This window comes from Coregonus clupeaformis, chromosome 4 (assembly GCF_020615455.1).
Source record: "Coregonus clupeaformis isolate EN_2021a chromosome 4, ASM2061545v1, whole genome shotgun sequence".
Lineage (NCBI taxonomy): Eukaryota > Metazoa > Chordata > Actinopteri > Salmoniformes > Salmonidae > Coregonus > Coregonus clupeaformis.
The window spans coordinates 12908240-12926351 of record NC_059195.1 but is presented as its reverse complement, the minus strand read 5'-3'; the positions used below and the strand labels follow the sequence as shown (position 1 = coordinate 12926351).

The 18112-nt window shown below is 44.8% G+C and overlaps 1 protein-coding gene across 1 annotated transcript; it reads right to left on the bottom strand.

Annotated features, from left to right (window-relative positions):
- Positions 1 to 464: 464 nt before the first annotated feature.
- Positions 465 to 17721, bottom strand: LOC121556213 (NGFI-A-binding protein 1-like). Its single transcript, XM_041870119.2, has 8 exons — positions 17548 to 17721; positions 11984 to 12828; positions 11536 to 11669; positions 10385 to 10436; positions 8187 to 8306; positions 7302 to 7485; positions 1420 to 1584; positions 465 to 1214 (listed from the first exon to the last, which is right to left on the bottom strand). Exons 1-8 carry the CDS (start codon positions 17570 to 17572, stop codon positions 1126 to 1128), a joined length of 1614 nt encoding a protein of 537 aa, XP_041726053.1. The 5' UTR covers positions 17573 to 17721; the 3' UTR covers positions 465 to 1125.
- Between the last annotated feature and the right edge of the window lie 391 nt (positions 17722 to 18112).

Here is an 18112-nt window from a genome sequence, read left to right as displayed (position 1 = left end):
GTGGTTCCAAACTTCTTCCATTTAAGAATGATGGAGGCCACTGTGCTCTTGGGGACCTTCAATGCTGCAGAAATGTTTTGGTACCCTTCCCCAGATCTGTGCCTCGACACAATCCTGTCTCTGAGCTCTACAGACAATTTTTTGCTCTGACATGCACTGTCAACTGTGGGACCTTATATAGACAGGTGTGTGCCTTTCCAAATCATGTCCAATCAATTGAATTTACCACAGGTGGACTGCAATCAAGTTGTAGAAACATCTCAAAGATGATCAATGGAAACAGGATACATCTGAGCTCAATTTCGAGTCTCATAGCAAAGGGTCTGAATACTTATGTAAATAAGATATTTCTGTTTTTGGCGAACATTTCTAAAGACCTGTTTTCGCTTTGTCATTATTGGGTATTGTGTGTAGATTGATGAGGAAAAAAAATGTATTTCATCCATTTTAGAATAAGGCTGTAACGTAACAAAATGTGGGGAAAAGTCAAGGGGTCTGAATACTTTCCGAATTCACTGTACACCCTACTGTTAGTGCTTTGATCAAATCGGACCACATTGTCAAATTGAATAAGACTTTTCTGAGCCAAATCCTGGTTGACTCAAAGTGAAAGGGAATACCACCAGGATCTGCTGGTGTTGTCCTCGTACACTCTTAACAAACCAGAGCCAAACCTGTTCTCGTAACAACTGAGACATCCAACTTCCCAATCTGGACGTAAATGACGTCCTATAGTCCACCAAAAATAAATTTCCTTATTCTACACAGCATATATTTAAATAACATCAATGACAAACAAACACTTTTCAGAGTCAGAATTATGTATGTACAAAAATGACATCTACAGACCCCTCGCCATCAGTCTTGATAGTAAGAAAGGAGAGAGGGGAGGGGGAATCAACACAGTCAGTGAAAACACAAAAAACTGGGCTTCTACAAGGAAAGAAACAAAGGCTCTCTAGGTGCTTTGGCAAAAAATAAACAAAAAGTAAAATCCCTTTTCTTGAGGCAACATTGGTTGTTAAGGCTCTACTGTAGCTGTGCTTGTTTAGTATTGACTGACGACGACTGTGTTATGAGAGAGGGATGAGGAAGGAGGAGGAGGAGGAGGAGGAGGAGGAGGTGCTATCTGGAATCCTCTGGCTCTGATTTGATGGTCTTCTTGTCGGAAAGGTTGAGAGCCCCTTGGGAGAAGTCGGCCCCGTTCCCATTTTCTGGAATGAGAAAGAGAAAACAAATAGGAGGAGTTGGATTTTTATCAGATGACTCAGCATGAGTGAAGTATGACAGAGAATCAACCAGTTGATTCAGTATCAAATGATTCAGAATGAAGGATAAATGTGATGGAATCTTTGAGCTGATTCCATATCAAATGATTCATTGTGAATGAACTATAATAGAGAATCTCTAGGTGCAGACCTGTGGCCAGAGTTTTGCCCTCGACATTGCAATGGTGACTCGTCACCGGGGTCTTTCCCTCCCCGTTGCTGTGATGCCTCTTCAGCTCATTGGCTAGCTGTTTCCCCAGGGGTATGTCTCCATCCGACCTTTGACCCGCCACCCGCAGGTTCAGTGGCCTCTCCCCTGCAGGAACACACAGCTAGGTAAGGCCAACAATTTTATAAAAACAGAATGACAATAAAGTACTTATCTATTCCATTCTATTCTAACACTCAATTCAACTCATAAAAAGCCATTAAAACACCCGTTACTCAAAATAATGATTTGTGTCTGTTCTGTAGAAAATGCCATTATCTATGTCTCTCTCTGCACTGAATAGAGGCTGTTAAATGAAAGAGTGGTGTGTGTACTGTGTATGAAATAAAAAGGTGTTAGTCACGCCACATTGCTGTCAATGAAGACCCATTAGATCAGCCAGAGGTAGAGCACAAAGGAAGATAACTCACGCTGTGTACATGTATGAGCCATCCTCGCTTCATCAGCCTCCACTGGTGTGAGTGTGTGCCTGTGTGTGTGTTTCAGTGTGTATGTCTGTGTGTGTGAGTGTGCATGAAGGGAAAGAGAATAGGCAGTATTAATACTGCAGTGTCATGCTGTTGACTGTGTGAGGTTGTGGGTGTGAAAGGTGTCACCCTCTATCCTTTGTGTTCACCACGCACTCTTAAGAGGGCTTCAGATCAATACAATAGCAGCCTATGGTACTCAAAGCAAGCTTGAAAGCATCTCATAGCATTTATGGTTACATAAGTCTGTTTTTCCCTATATGAGGATCATACACACACACGTGGATCCTTCCTGAAACTCCCCAAAATCTCCACAAACAGCTGAGAAATAGAATGGAAGAAATTAAAGCGTGACTGAGAAACTAAACATAAAGGCAGTATATTTAACCAGCACAAAAAGAATGGTGGCGGATGGTGGTATGCTTACACAATGTGAACTTTTTATGCATTTCCCTAACCCTTTCCTAAGCGTCATTGAAACTATACCTAACCTGAACCTTAACCTTCGTTCCTAAACCTAACTTCAACACTTGATTACACTGAACAAAAACCTAAACGCAACATACAACAATTTCAAAGATTTTACTGAGTTACAGTTTATATTTGGTATTTGGTATTTTATATTTTATTAGGATCCCCATTAGCTGTTGCAAATGCAGCAGCTACTCTTCCTGGGGTCCACACAAAACATGAAACATGACATAATACAGAACATTAATAGACAAGAACAGAACTACAAACATTTAAAAATGGCACATGTAGCCTACATATCAATAGATACACAAACTATCTAGGTCAAATCTACATGTATGGTGAGTATGCAGGCCATGGAAGAACTGGGACATTTTCAGCTTCCAGGAATTGTGTACAGATCCTTGCGACATGGGGCTGTGTATTATCATTCTGAAACATGAGGTGATGGAGGCGAATGAATGGCACGACAATGGGCCTCAGGATCTTGTCTCGGTATCTCTGTGCATTCAAATCGCCATCGGGCGGCAGGTAGCTTAGTGGTTAAGAGCGTTGTGCCAGTAACAGAAAGGTCTAATCCCCACTAGGTGAAAAATCTGTTGATGTGACTTTGAGCAAGGCACTTAACCCTAATTGCTCCTGTAAGTCGCTCTGGATAAGAGCGTCTGCTAAATGACACAAAAAAAAAAAAGATATACAGTGAGGGAAAAAAGTATTTGATCCCCTGCTGATTTTGTACGTTTGCCCACTGACAAAGAAATGATCAGTCTATAATTTTAATGGTAGGTTTATTTGAACAGTGAGAGACAGAATAACAACAAAATAATCCAGAAAAACACATGTCAAAAATGTTATAAATTGATTTGCATTTTAATGAGGGAAATAAGTATTTGACCCCCTCTCAATCAGAAAGATTTCTGGCTCCCAGGTGTCTTTTATACAGGTAACGAGCTGAGATTAGCAGCACACTCTTAAAGGGAGTGCTCCTAATCTCAGTTTGTTACCTGTATAAAAGACACCTGTCCACAGAAGCAATCAATCAATCAGATTCCAAACTTTCCACCATGGCCAAGACCAAAGAGCTCTCCAAGGATGTCAGGGACAAGATTGTAGACCTACACAAGGCTGGAATGGGCTACAAGACCATCGGCAAGCAGCTTGGTGAGAAGGTAACAAGAGTTGGTGCGATTATTCGCAAATGGAAGAAACACAGAAGAACTGTCAATCTCCCTCGGCCTGGGGCTCCATGCAAGATCTCACCTCGTGGAGTTGCAATGATCATGAGAACGGTGAACTACACGGGAGGATCTTTTCAATGATCTCAAGGCAGCTGGGACCATAGTCACCAAGAAAACAATTGGTAACACACTACGCCGTGAAGGACTGAAATCCTGCAGCGCCCGCAAGGTCCCCCTGCTCAAGAAAGCACATATACAGGCCCGTCTGAAGTTTGCCAATGAACATCTGAATGCTTCAGAGGAGAACTGGGTCAAAGTGTTGTGGTCAGTTGAGACCAAAATCGAGCTCTTTGGCATCAACTCAACTCACCGTGTTTGGAGGAGGAGGAATGCTGCCTATGACCCCAAGAACACCATCCCCACCGTCAAACATGGAGGTGGGAAACATTATGCTTTGGGGGATGTTTTTCTGCTAAGGGGACAGGACAACTTCACCGCATCAAAGGGACGATGGACGGGGCCATGTACCGTCAAATCTTGGGTGAGAACCTCCTTCCCTCAGCACAGGGCATTGAAAATGGGTAGTGGATGGGTATTCCAGCATGACAATGACCCAAAACACACGGCCAAGGCAACAAAGGAGTGGCTCAAGAAGAAGCACATTAAGGTCCTGTAGTGGCCTAGCCAGTCTCCAGACCTTAATCCCATAGAAAATCTGTGGAGGGAGCTGAAGGTTCGAGTTGCCAAACGTCAGCCTCGAAACCTTAATGACTTGGAGAAGATCTGCAAAGAGGAGTGGAACAAAATCCCTCCTGAGATGTGTGCAAATAAACCTACCATTAAAATGATAGACTGATCATGTCTTTGTCAATGGGCAAACGTACAAAATCAGCAGGGGATCAAATACAGTGGGGGAAAAAAGTATTTAGTCAGCCACCAATTGTGCAAGTTCTCCCACTTAAAAAGATGAGAGAGGCCTGTAATTTTCATCATAGGTACACGTCAACTATGACAGACAAATTGAGGAAAAGAATTCCAGAAAATCACATTGTAGGATTTTTAATGAATGTATTTGCGAATTATGGTGGAAAATAAGTATTTGGTCACCTACAAACAAGCAAGATTTCTGGCTCTCACAGACCTGTAACTTCTTCTTTAAGAGGCTCCTCTGTCCTCCACTCGTTACCTGTATTAATGGCACCTGTTTGAACTTGTTATCAGTATAAAAGACACCTGTCCACAACCTCAAACAGTCACACTCCAAACTCCACTATGGCCAAGTTCAAAGAACTGTCAAAGTGAAGGCATAGTAGAGCAGGAAAGTGAGACAGATGGAGCAGCTGAGGGGGAGGTAGAGGCTGAGAGTGAGACACCAACAGAGGAGCCATGTGCGTCCACAAGCAGTGGACAAATCAGATATCAGCAACCCCCGGAGGACCCCGGTGCAGCCAGGGATGAACATGAACATGTCCTTTCTAGCTCAGCTGGTAGAGCATGGCGCTTGTAACGCCAAGGTAGTGGGTTCGATCCCCGGGACCACCCATACACAAAAAATGTATGCACGCATGACTGTAAGTCGCTTTGGATAAAAGCGTCTGCTAAATGGCATATTATTATTATTATTATAAAGGACACCAGAAACACAATTGTAGACCTGCACCAGGCTGGGAAGACTGAATCTGCAATAGGTAAGCAGCTTGGTTTGAAGAAATCAACTGTGGGAGCAATTATTAGGAAATGGAAGACATACAAGACCACTGATAATCTCCCTCGATCTGGGGCTCCATGCAAGATCTCACCCCGTGGGGTCAAAATGATCACAAGAACGGTGAGCAAAAATCACAGAACCACACGGGGGGACCTAGTGAATGACCTGCAGAGAGCTGGGACCAAAGTAACAAAGCCTACCATCAGTAACACACTACGCCGCCAGGGACTCAAATCCTGCAGTGCAAGACGTGTCCCCCTGCTTAAGCCAGTACATGTCCAGGCCCGTCTGAAGTTTGCTAGAGTGCATTTGGATGATCCAGAAGAGGATTGGGAGAATGTCATATGGTCAGATGAAACCAAAATATAACTTTTTGGTAAAAACTCAACTCGTCGTGTTTGGAGTCCAAAGAACACCATACCTACTGTGAAGCAAGGGGGTGGAAACATCATGCTTTGGGGCTGTTTTTCTGCAAAGGGACCAGGACGACTGATCCGTGTAAAGGAAAGAATGAATGGGGCCATGTATCGTGAGATTTTGAGTGAAAACCTCCTTCCATCAGCAAGGGCATTGAAGATGAAACGTGGCTGGGTCTTTCAGCATGACAATGATCCCAAACACACCGCCCGGGCAACGAAGTAGTGGCTTCGTAAGAAGCATTTCAAGGTCCTGGAGTGGCCTAGCCAGTCTCCAGATCTCAACCCCATAGAAAATCTTTGGAGGGAGTTGAAAGTCCGTGTTGCCCAGCGACAGCCCCAAAACATCACTGCTCTAGAGGAGATCTGCATGGAGGAATGGGCCAAAATACCAGCAACAGTGTGTGAAAACCTTGTGAAGACTTACAGAAAACGTTTGACCTGTGTCATTGCCAACAAAGGGTATATAACAAAGTATTTAGAAACTTTTGTTATTGACCAAATACTTATTTTCCACCATAATTTGCAAATAAATTCATTAAAAATCCTACAATGTGATTTTCTGGATTTTTTTTCTCATTTCGTCTGTCATAGTTGACGTGTACCTATGATGAAAATGACAGGCCTCTCTCATCTTTTTAAGTGGGAGAACTTGCACAATTGGTGGCTGACTAAATACTTTTTTCCCCCCACTGTATATATAAAATACCATTGTGTTCGTTGTACGTAGCTTATGCCTGCCCATACCATAACCCCACTGCCACCATGGGGCACTCTGTTCACAACGTTGACATCAGCAAACTGCTTGCCCACACAACGCCATCTTCCCGGTACAGTTGAAACCGGGATTCATCCATGAAGAGCACACTTCTCCAGCGTGTCAGTGGCCATCGAAAGTGAGCATTTGCCCACTGAAGTTGGTTACGACGCCGAACTGCTGTCAGGTCAAGACCCTGGTGAGGACGACGAGCATGCAGATGAGCTTCCCTGAGACAGTTCTGACAGTTTGTGCAGAAATTATTTGGTTGTGCAAACCCACAGTTTCATCAGCTGTCCGGGTGGCTGGTCTCAGAAGATCCCGCAGGTGAAGAGGCCGGGTGTGGAGGTCCTGGGCTGAAACGAACTGTCAATCCAGCTCTGGTGGACATTCCTGCAGTCAGCATGCCAATTGCACGCTCCCTCAAAACTTGAGACATCTGTGACAAAACTGCACATTTTAGAGTGGCTTTTTATTGTCCCCAGCACAAGGTGCACCTGTGTAATGATCATGCTGTTTAATCAGCTCCTTGATATGCCATACCTGTCAGATGGATGGATTATTTTGGCAAAGGATAAATGTTCACTAACAAGGATGTAAACAAATTGGTGCCCAACATTTGAGAGAAATAAGCTTTTTGTGTATATGGAAAATTTCTGGGGTCTTTTATTTCAGCGCATGAAACCAACACTTTACATGTTGCGTTTATATTTTTGTTCAGTGTAATTCCGACCCCTATGGCTAACCTTATGTTTTCGTTCTGCAGGTGTAATATACACTTCCCAACATAAATGTCTAACGTCTGACCTGGTTGTAGTCCGGTGTTGTCAGTGGAGCCTCCGTTGGCATGGTGGCGGTGCTCTGGGTCTGTGCTGTGTCTGAATTTGAAGCCCCCCATAGGGACCCTCCACTCCAGGGTCTGAAGTCTGTCCTGGGCCTTGGCCTCGTGGAGGATCTCCATCTGCCTGGCCAGCAGATGCTCCAGCTGCAGCTATAACACACACACAGATGCACATAATCAGAGTTAAAGATATTACGCACAATACAAATGAAGTTCGTACGATTTTTTCACACACATCCACACACATTAGAAAACACATAACACACAAAGAACTGAGCCTGAAGTTCTATCACAGACCATCTAAAAGGGCATCACAATCTCAAGTCCCTTCTCTAGTCTAGATACTCGTTGTTTACGCGTATCTGTCAGCCATTTCCTGCATCTACACTTTCCTGTCTCGTCTGTCTCTCCAAAGAATACAGAAAAGAAGCCTGCAATTTGAAGAGGGATAATTAGGCGGGTATTTTAAGCATGGTGATGATGTCGTAACAGACGGGGAAGAAGGCACCGACGTGCTACTGCTTTAATGATTCTGTTTTTCCTCAATTAGAAATGAGAAATGGCGAGAGGATACAAACTGTATTATAAAACAAAAGAGCTTGTCAATAACTCTGCTGATTATATACAGTGGTGAATCTTCGCTTTCTCACTTAATTTCTTCTCATTTGTACTACCCAGCCTATGCACCCACCCGCAGACTGAATGTCAGCCAGCGAGTCAGTCAGTCAATCAGACAGACAGGCAGTCAGACAGCAAGCCATTAGCTAGCCAGCCAGTCTTTATGTCTGTTTGTCCGTCAGTCTGTCCATCTGTCCCTCAGACATTCAGTCAGTGAGGGGTAGTGTAGTCACCTGGATGCTGCGTCCTGTGGTCTCCTCTCCTTTAGACTTGGCTGTGGCCAGCTGCTCCCTCAGGGTCTCTTGTCTCATGTGGATGGCCTGCAGGGCCTCCTGTAGGTCAAAGAAGCCCTCCTGACAGAGACAGAGAGAGACAGAGACAGAGACAGAGACAGAGACAGAGACAGTGAGGAATGCCACTATCAGACCATGGTCCCATTCTGATTATCTCTCCTTTTATACTCTAATCTACTCATGATGCCATCTAGCTGAAATAATGTCACCCAGTCTCTCCAGAGGATGCTTGTCACACTTATCTCCTGTGAAGAATACCTGTTTTATTTTCAGCATGTCTACCATCAGATCTGTTTGTGGGATTCTGAAGTTGAAATTGAGGTCTGAATAAGGAGACAGTGGGTTGCCAGGTTGGGTTGAAAGGGAAGTCCTTCCTCTCCGTACAGGGTTAGTGAAGGATGTAGGGGGAAGGTTAACGCATGTCTGCTGGTGACGTAAATCTGAGCTCACCCTACCGCCACACCTTATGATTTATCACGCCTTCACAGCACCCACAGAAGGCGTGTAGTCAGACTGTGTCTATGTGAGAGAGGGGGAGAGACAGAGAGAGAGACAAAGAGCATATGCGTACTGTGTGTGCGTGCGGACAACCCAACTGCGCAAGTGCATGGGGGTGGGTGGTTCCGAGCACGCCCATGCGGTGATATCATGTAAAAGCTCATTTGGGCTTTTGTGTTGTCCATGTGGGCGTGTGGTTGGCTCTTAATGGGAGGGTGGCGGTAGTGTGTGTGTGTGTACGTGTGTGTGTGTGTGTGTGTGTGTGTGTGTGTGTGTGTGTGTGTGTGTGTGTGTGTGTGTGTGTGTGTGTGTGTGTGTGTGTGTGTGTGTGTGTGTGTGTGTGTGTGTGTGTGTGTGTGTAAAGAAAACAACCAGGTTGTGGGAATAATTCACCCCTTAGTAAGAGAAAAGTGCCAGAAACTGAAAATCTTTGAAAAACTGACAGCGGTGTGTCAAGTATGTACAGATATAGGATCTTAATTTGAGCCTTTCTACAGCAGGAAAATAATCCTGCATCAACAGGAAATGTTGAATTATAATGTGGATTATAATTAATTGATACGTTTTTCATTAGGGCAAATCAAGTCTGACATTTTAAAGTGGAAATTACAAACTTTAGAAGCCTTTCTAACCTTGAATACACTACAAGTTTGCATTTCCTGCTGTGCAGGAACATTTGCAGCACAAAAGAGTGATCAAATTAAATTGTAGCAAGTATTTTCAGTAGCCTCCAATACATTTCAGAAAATATATTTTATATGAAAATAATTCACTTCAACAAATTCATTAATTCAAACAAATGTATATGTTCTACCAAGGTCTGCTATGTGACTCCCACGGAGGACTGTGAAACAGGGGGAAGGTGATGGGGGGAGTGGGCCTGCTAGCTAGCTAGTCCCACCCTGGCCCACCCCTGGTCTGTGGAGGTGTAGGGGAAGCTCACTCACATCAGAGGTTTGGACTGCCATCAAACATACCACTGGAGAGAGATGAATGGACAGCTGCCATAAGCTCAGCTCACAACAGCTCCCTACACAAAGACACTCTTTACTTAACAACTCAAAACAACTCAGCTGAGTTTCTGAGGGAACTCTTTACTCAACACCTGCACTACACTATGAGGAATGGAACTAGAGAAGCATTGACACACTGACAGACAAAGCCCTCTACTACGCTGTATCCAACGCACTTCAAAAGACAAGGAGTGGATGCAATGAGGTGTGTCAGTCAATCTCTCACTGTGGGTCCTTAGGGTGTTATGTAAGGCGCGGAGGAGGAGGTGACCTGATTCGACAGAGGAAGTTTTTATTCCGGTGAACTTTGATCTTTCCCCTACATTATGACACCCAGTAGTCTTGAGGGACACACCCCCTGTCCGCCGAGCCCCATCCACACGGCCAAGCTGGCTGACAGGCAGCTATCCAAACAAAAGGAGCTGGACACACCCATCCAGAACCATGCACTATCTGTCTGTGGGAATCCGGGATTGTTAAGGGATTTACCTTTTCTAATCTAACAGCACACAAGGTGTTAGGAAACTGGGGATATAGGAGTGAGCTTTAACTTATATAAAGTCAAACTCTGTGGAAAGCTCCGTGGTTGTTGGATCATGTGGTGTGAGACGAAAGAGATGAGCTCACCTCTGTTTTAATCCTCTTGGGAGAAATCTCATCTCTATCACCACATCGGGACCTACAGAAGAGAAAGAGAGAGAGAGAGAGAGAGAGAGAGAGAGAGAGAGAGAGAGAGAGAGAGAGAGAGAGAGAGAGAGAGAGAGAGAGAGAGAGAGAGAGAGAGAGAGAGAGAGAGAGAGAGAGAGAGAGAGAGAGAGAGAGAAGAGAGAGAGAGAGAGAAGAGAGAGAGAGAGAGAGAGAGAGAGAAGAAGAGAGAGAGAAGACAGACGACAGACAGACAGAGAAGAGAGAGAGAGAACGAGACAGAGAGAGCGAGAGCAAGAGAGAGAGAGAGACAGACAGACAGACAGACAGACAGACAGACAGACAGACAGGAGAGAGTTTACAAGATGAACATTTTAAAGAGCATAACCCTTCTAATAGTGTACATGATAACAGTATCTTGATCTGTAATGCCTCAAGAAGATTTTGTAAATATGGAAACTCCTGTAAAACATAGTCAAATGTTTATTCATTTCCCTTTAACCTCTGGTGCAACACCAATGGCGCAACTGATCATGTATCAACATTTGCTGTCTCTTAAAAACATACTAAGCTTGAATGAAACCCACTTCAAACAAAGTTCTTTAGGACAACAACTTATATTTTAAAGCAGTACACAGATTGCAATATACAAACATGCCCATTTCTTAGGCTTGGCCTACTTCACAAAGGCAACAACCAACATGCAACGTCATAATGACAAGAACAAGTGAGAGAGACACGCGGCGCTGGGTGGAATTTTCCATCTTTGTGGTTGCCAGCCAGGAAGCACCTGCATGTCAGATTAGACCTCTGTCATCTAGAAGGAGTGAGAGGGAAGTGGCAAGCACATACACACACACAGAAATATGTTCGCAAACACACATGCAAAAACACGCACAAACACACTTCTTGGCTGGCAACTACGAGGGTGGAGCACCATATCTGATACTCAAAAAATCGGGTGACATTTTTTACTTCAACTTTGTTCATCAACCACTCATGAGAAGGCTTTCACCCAGACACATGAAAGTATTACCATTCATCCTCAAGATGAATGTGTGTGTGTGTGTGCGCGTGTGTGTGTGTGTGTGTGTGTGTGTGTGTGTGTGTGTGTGTGTGGTAGCTGTTCTCACTTGCTGGTCCTGTAGGTGTATTTGTAGGTGACCTCCCGGGAGACCTGTCTAGCCAGACCAAACAGCTCATCTCTCCTGGTCAGCAGGGACACCTCCTTCATACACAACTGAGCTGCTGCCTCGTTCACTGTCAGCTAGACACAGAGATAGAGAGATAGAGATAGAGAGATGGAAGAAGGAGAAGAGGTAGAGGGGGTTAGAGAGGGGGAGGAGAAGAGGGGAAGAGAGGGAGAAGGAAGAGGAGAGGAGGGAGAGAAGAAGAGAGTGGAGGTGAGATAGAGAGAGATGTTCTATGCAGTTATAAAGCAGGTTTTCTCAATAGCTTGAAAGCATGTGGTCAAAAGTATCTAAAGCAGAATACCAACGAACAAGTTCCCAAACATCTGAAAATGTTCTACTCTTTGCACAATGATAGACACAAACACACACACTCTCTTTCCCCCTCTACCTCGTGCAGCGTAAGGTGTTTGCCGTCCTTCCTCTTGGAGTCAAAGCGTCCGTAGATGGCGCTGTACTTGCGTATCTCCTCCGCCCTCCTCGGGTCGTCCTCGTCCATGTCCAGGATGTGGCAGATCATCTTGGCCAGCTTCTTGTTGCCCCTCAGCCCCTCCTTCACGTCGGCCGGGTCGCTCCGGGGCAGCGCCTGGGCCAGCCGCTCCACACACTCCACCACCGACCTCAACGCTGCGGCATCTAGCACCTCCTCGCCGCGGGGGGACGAGGGCGAGGGCGAACCCAGACCCAGGGTCAACTCCACTGGGGACAGGCTGTGCTCGCTCTCCGGTCCCCCTCCCCCGGTGTGGGAGTACAAGGAGGCCCAGAAGCGGGGCTCGCTGCCCCTCTGCAGTGGAGACCCTGAGGCCGAACCCCCTCCTCCCTCGCCCCCCACCCCTGATGCCGACGCCTCGCCTCTCCTGGGCTCCCCCACACATGCCGCCGCCAGAAGCTTGGGCACTTTGATGTGGGTGCTAGCGTTAGCATTACCGTTAGCTTCTAGCTTGTAGACAGGGATGCTGCAGACAGGGAGAGAGGCCAGGGGCTGGTTGAACAGGGCCGGGTTGGTGACCCAGTCTCGCAGGGCCTTCTGGAGCCTCCTTACATGCAAGGGCTTGCTGGCCATGCCCACCAGGGCCATGATCTCCAGGAACTCCTCCTCGGCCGCCTCACACAGCTGCTGCACGTCGTCGCCGCCCTGCTGGATGAAGGCCTCGTAGTAGGACAGCAGGTTTGCCCTCTGGAGGATCCTGTAGAGCTGGAGCTCCCCCAGGGTCCTGGGCAACGCTGCCGCCATACCTGAAAGAAACACACAGACAAATCAACCTCCAGAGAAACAAAGCACAGTTCAGATCTGAAAGACTTGAACAATAAATAAATCATAAATAATCTATGAATATACAAACACAGCAAAAATATAAAAAATACATACTACTACGGCCTAACCAATAAGTAGTGTAGTAGTGTAGCTAGATTAGCAGAATAAAGAATGTGAAGCTGTGATAATGGTGCATCATTAGTCAGAGAGGCAGATCTGAACACAGCTTAAGGAGAGCCTGCCACACTCCTGGAGACCAGGGAGAGTCACATTCCAGACACCACCTCTGCAGCACACGTAGGTGGTCTCTCTCTCTCTCTCTCTCTCTCTCTCTCTCTCTCTCTCAGCATGGAGTCAACCACTGTGCGTGCGTGTGTGCATTCTTCCCCCACTCCCTGTCCCCAGTACAGCTTATAGCTTACCTAACACAGCCAGTGAGGGGAGTGAAATGGAGCAAGGGTGAGGGCGGGATACAAGGCAGGTTGCTGGCTAGCACAGAGGCTGATTTAGATTTGACTCACCCTCCACTTCATCTGTGCCCTCCATGCAAGCACGCACGCACGCACACACATACACACTCACACTTCTGCCTATCCCGATGTGCAGTTCTAATCAGCTCTATCCCTTGGACCAGCCATATAATGTTTGTTTGTCTGCCATATTATTGCTAGTTAAACCCAGTAGCCAGTGTTTTTCACCTCATCAACTGATTATTACTCTGACACTGTGCCTCCTCTCACACTCTGTGGCTGAGTCCCAGTACTTAATGGAGTCGGTTGACAACTCGATTAAAAGTCAATCACAAGTGAACACCCACTGGGCACAGATGGCAGTTCAACATCTAGTTTTAATTTACATTTGGTTGAGTTGTCAACTAACGTGAATTCAACGCGAAATCAACAACAAAAAATCACCATGCCATTGGATTTAGGTTAAAATGACTTTTTGCAAATCCAATCAGTTTTCAACGTTGATTCAACATCATCACATTGAATTTTTTGGTTGAAATGATGTGGAAACAACGTTGATTCAGGGTATGAAGGCTAGAGGATGAGTGCAGCTAGCACAAACGTAATGTCAGCATCTCACCTGGCTGCAGACTCCCCCCCACCCCCCTTCTCTGTTTGTCTTGTCTGTCTTCATCAGTCTGTTTTTCAAACACATTTACTCTCTTCTCCACTCTGTATCTCTTCTTTCTCCCACATAGCCTCTTTCCAACTCCCCCTCTCCTTCTCCTTCTCTCTCTCGCTCTCTCTCTCCCTGTCTGCGAGTCAGCCTTATCCAGACAAACGCGTGCCGAAAGGGGCTTCCTTTTTACCCCTTTCTCCGATGGAGCAAGCCTCACACCTACCCACTCACACCTTTACCGAGCACACTACGGAACAAAGACACACAAGATAGATACTGTTGTTGTTTACAATAACAGCCAGTTCTTTCCGTCTTTCCTTAGAAGCTGAATCTGACAGAAAGAACTGGCTGTTATTGTATACAGAACACTGAGACGGCACCGATGAACAGTCACTTGTTTCATGTGGACTACATGTTTGTGGACAGTGACAAATGGCTTCTTGTTCACCCTCTCTGACCCTGCAATAAAGAAGAAAGATCAGACCTAACCAATAGGCGATGCAATTTACATGTCAATTTGCGTGGTGGAAGGACACCTTGTTGTACTGCTATGTATTCTACTCGATACTTACAGTATAACTGGTGCCTTTGTCATGCTACATATACCAATATGGAATCAATTAATTTGTCTGTTTCTGTCTGTTTTGTTATTAACTTTTCAAGCTCCATTGTGATATTGTTGATTGAGTCACATTTACGCCTTAATATCAGAGGTCAAAGCAGTTGCTCCTTCACCAAACCCCTCTAAGCATCCAATGTTTTGGCTATTCTCAGAAATAGCACATGGCATCAACCACCTCTAACTTTCTCAAAAGAACCACCGTGTTCTGTAAAGAATCATTCAAAGGAGAGAAAGGGTCAATTTGTCAGTGCTGGAGAGAGAGTTAGGTCGTGCTGTACTCAAGCTGAATATTTAACACAGAAGCTGTGTCCTACTGACAGTCTGAGAGCTCAGTGGCTTGTTATCTGGGGTAGTTGCTGAAACCCATTTAGGCTATACAACCTCATCAGAGCCCTCACTGCTCTCACCAAATGCGTGATAACATTGGATGGCTTCGGGCCATTGCCTCAGCACTGCAGTTCCTGGGAAAGTGCTCTCAAATTACACATTAACCTGTTAAACTCTGAATGGTTGTTTTGGGCTCTGTCCCCCTCCCCCGCTACGGCCCTTGTCTTTTTGGAAATTGAAATCAAATATTGTCATAAGAATCCCCCCCCACCGCCCCCCCCATAAAGACCATAACTAATGCGCTATCATCATATTCTTAGAGTATGCAATGTAGGGCAAGTCATCAAAACTGCAAACATTTAGTATGCATGGAAAGGGAACATCCTGATGGTCATTGTAAAACAATGCATTTCCTTCTCCATCCACATGCATCCCCCACATGCGCCGTGATCTATCTCACTCGTTTAAAATAGGAAAAGTGAATGGGAAAATTATTTTTACGTTTCCTCACCTGTCTGTGTCTTATTTATTTATTTTTAATTGCTAGGGTCATTTTAAGATGTCAGGCTTCAAAATCAGTTCAGCAATTTTGGCACAGTGACTCACTACCCAAACCAGACGCAACTGGTTTCAAGAGGCCACGAGACGTCATGTGATCTACTACTGCTTTCTAGTGGACGAATTGGGAATCAGACAGGGGATATATTTACATCAATGGATACAGTAGGTAGCGACTTCAGCTTTCTCCTCATATGTATATGACCATCATTCCTGTAAGAGAAAAATGAAGCTATGGCACGTTAGACAAGCCCTGCGCTTTTAACATGGCTGTGTTCCTATGGGAATTTGCGCATGTTTAGAGCACCATCATTAAGTAAAAGTTCTGACAAATGCTTTTTGGAACAGTAATTGATGCCATATTTTATTTCAAACCTAGACTTCAAATCTCTTAAATCCACCTCTTCTGCACCTCCTGCAATATTAGTAATGGAATTAAAATACAGTAAATAAAGCTTATCTATAAATGTACAATCACTGTAAAAACGTACCCTATATCGTCTACTTAATCTACTTACATTAAATATTATTGCATTCCGTGTAGCGTGGGTGAAACAACAGATTGATATGGCGTTCATACACTGTTGTAGGTGATCAAATCAATTACCTTTCCTGCTGCTGTTTCAGCCGACCTGTACGTGGCAGTAATGAATGATTTGGCGCCAGCACACTTGCTCAAAAACAATACTTAGATTATTTCCAGAGAAGGCATTTTTTTTGGTTGCATGTAACTTTTTATTTTTACCTTTTTGGGAAGTACATACCATCCGGTATGGCAGTAATGACAATAGTTTCTCAATGAGTACTGAACGTATTTTGACATTATTAAGCTTGAAAAGCTGGTGAATGGCAAGTTGAATGACTGCTTCCTGTGCTTAAAGGAGAATCGCCATATTCAACGTCTCCTGTAAACCCAGATTCTGGTTCAGAGACAAGGAAGATAGTGCTTTTCCAAGAACTGGGAGCCATGCTCATCATCTGTGGACATTGGGTAACATCAAATTCTGTCAATGTCTTATGTTCTATTATGAAGCATTTATTACTAGATGTTCTAGCTGGTGTTTGGGTACCCTTACTTCCGACTTGAAACCCTTTAAAAAAGCTGAATCACGGTCCAAAAAAATAATAAAAATCTGAGGAAAACCCTTTGCTAGAATGCTACAGAGGTGATAGTGGTGGGATAATGCCTCAGTTTCTCCCAGGAAGTGTGTTCCTGCTATCTGGGGCCCCTGTTAGGTTAGGCTTATGTCCTGCCATGATGTCCTGACCTTTATGGCACAGGAGAGGTACGCTACTGCACTGGCCCTGTAACTGCAGAGTCATTGGTTCAAGCCTTCTCTCACTGTTCGAAATTATCATAATGTCATCTCAAATTATTTTAAATATGATGACAATCAACCCTGAAATCACGACAATTGACTTCCCAGGATAGCATCTCGCACTTCCTTATTGGAAAGCCTTGAATCAAGCAGGCCTATGCACCAAATAAGTTCTCAGTCACGTACTCGATGCCAACTATGCTTAAAATCCACCAGGAAAGCATACGTTATTTAAGTAATTGTGGGAAAACGACAGAAGCAAGGGAGGGAGCAAGCAGATGCTTTCTTTACACAGCTGCCGATAGACTCCCACCGCCGCCGTCCCTGCGCCCGGGAATAAACGGGTTTGCGTCTCCCACTGCGAGAGTAATATATATATATATATATTGTTTCTACTGTCTGCCAGTGTAATGCACAGTGCAAAACTCCACTTTCCGCATATACAAGTCATAAAAAACGTCGTAATGTTGTGCCAACAGAATGAATGAGGCTTAGTTACCGTAGGATGTGCACTCCCTTCATCAATAATATTCATCAATAGGCTATTATAAACGACTATCCTAGCCTATCTCTCTTCTTTATATTATCCGTAATACTGTTCCGTGTCCACACAATTATTTAGGCTATTAAAATCCAATCTAAAGTTGTTTGTCTTTAGCATACTTTCTAGTCAATCTATGGACCCATCTGAAATTTGCTCCCTGCTACAAATTGAAAGAAAGCGGCCAACGCGGGCGCGTATATACCTGCAGAACTCTTTGCACCGCTCATCCAACCTCTCGTTCCTTTCTTGCTCTTCAATTCTCCCCTCACGGCGAGAAGCCAAATGAGTATGGGTTATAGAAGTTTAGTACAAAGGACCTGCTAACTATTGGTTTATCCCTACTCCCCTATACTGTTCCGAGTTGGTTGCTCCTCTCTTGCTACATTTCTCTCTCACTCCCACGCGGCTGCGTGACGCAGATCCTGGCGTGGGTGGCTGCGGGGCGTGGGAGGCTGCTGCATGGAATACCAAGCATCATGTCACACCAGGCAGCGACCGCGGCCAGCAGGGAAGGGAGGGAGATGCTGGCGCGTCACCACACATAGGCTTCAGTTGCTTTTGAAAAAAAAAGTACATTGTTTTAGTTGTTATTTCTCTGTACACTGTAAACTATTTCCAGTCATTTTTACAGTAAATTACTGGCACCACAGTAGCCAGTAGGTTACTGTACATTTACAGTAAAATACTGACAGCACAGAAGCCAGTAAATTAATGTAGATTTACAGGACCTTTACTGAAACACAAATGTACAGCATATTACTGTACCA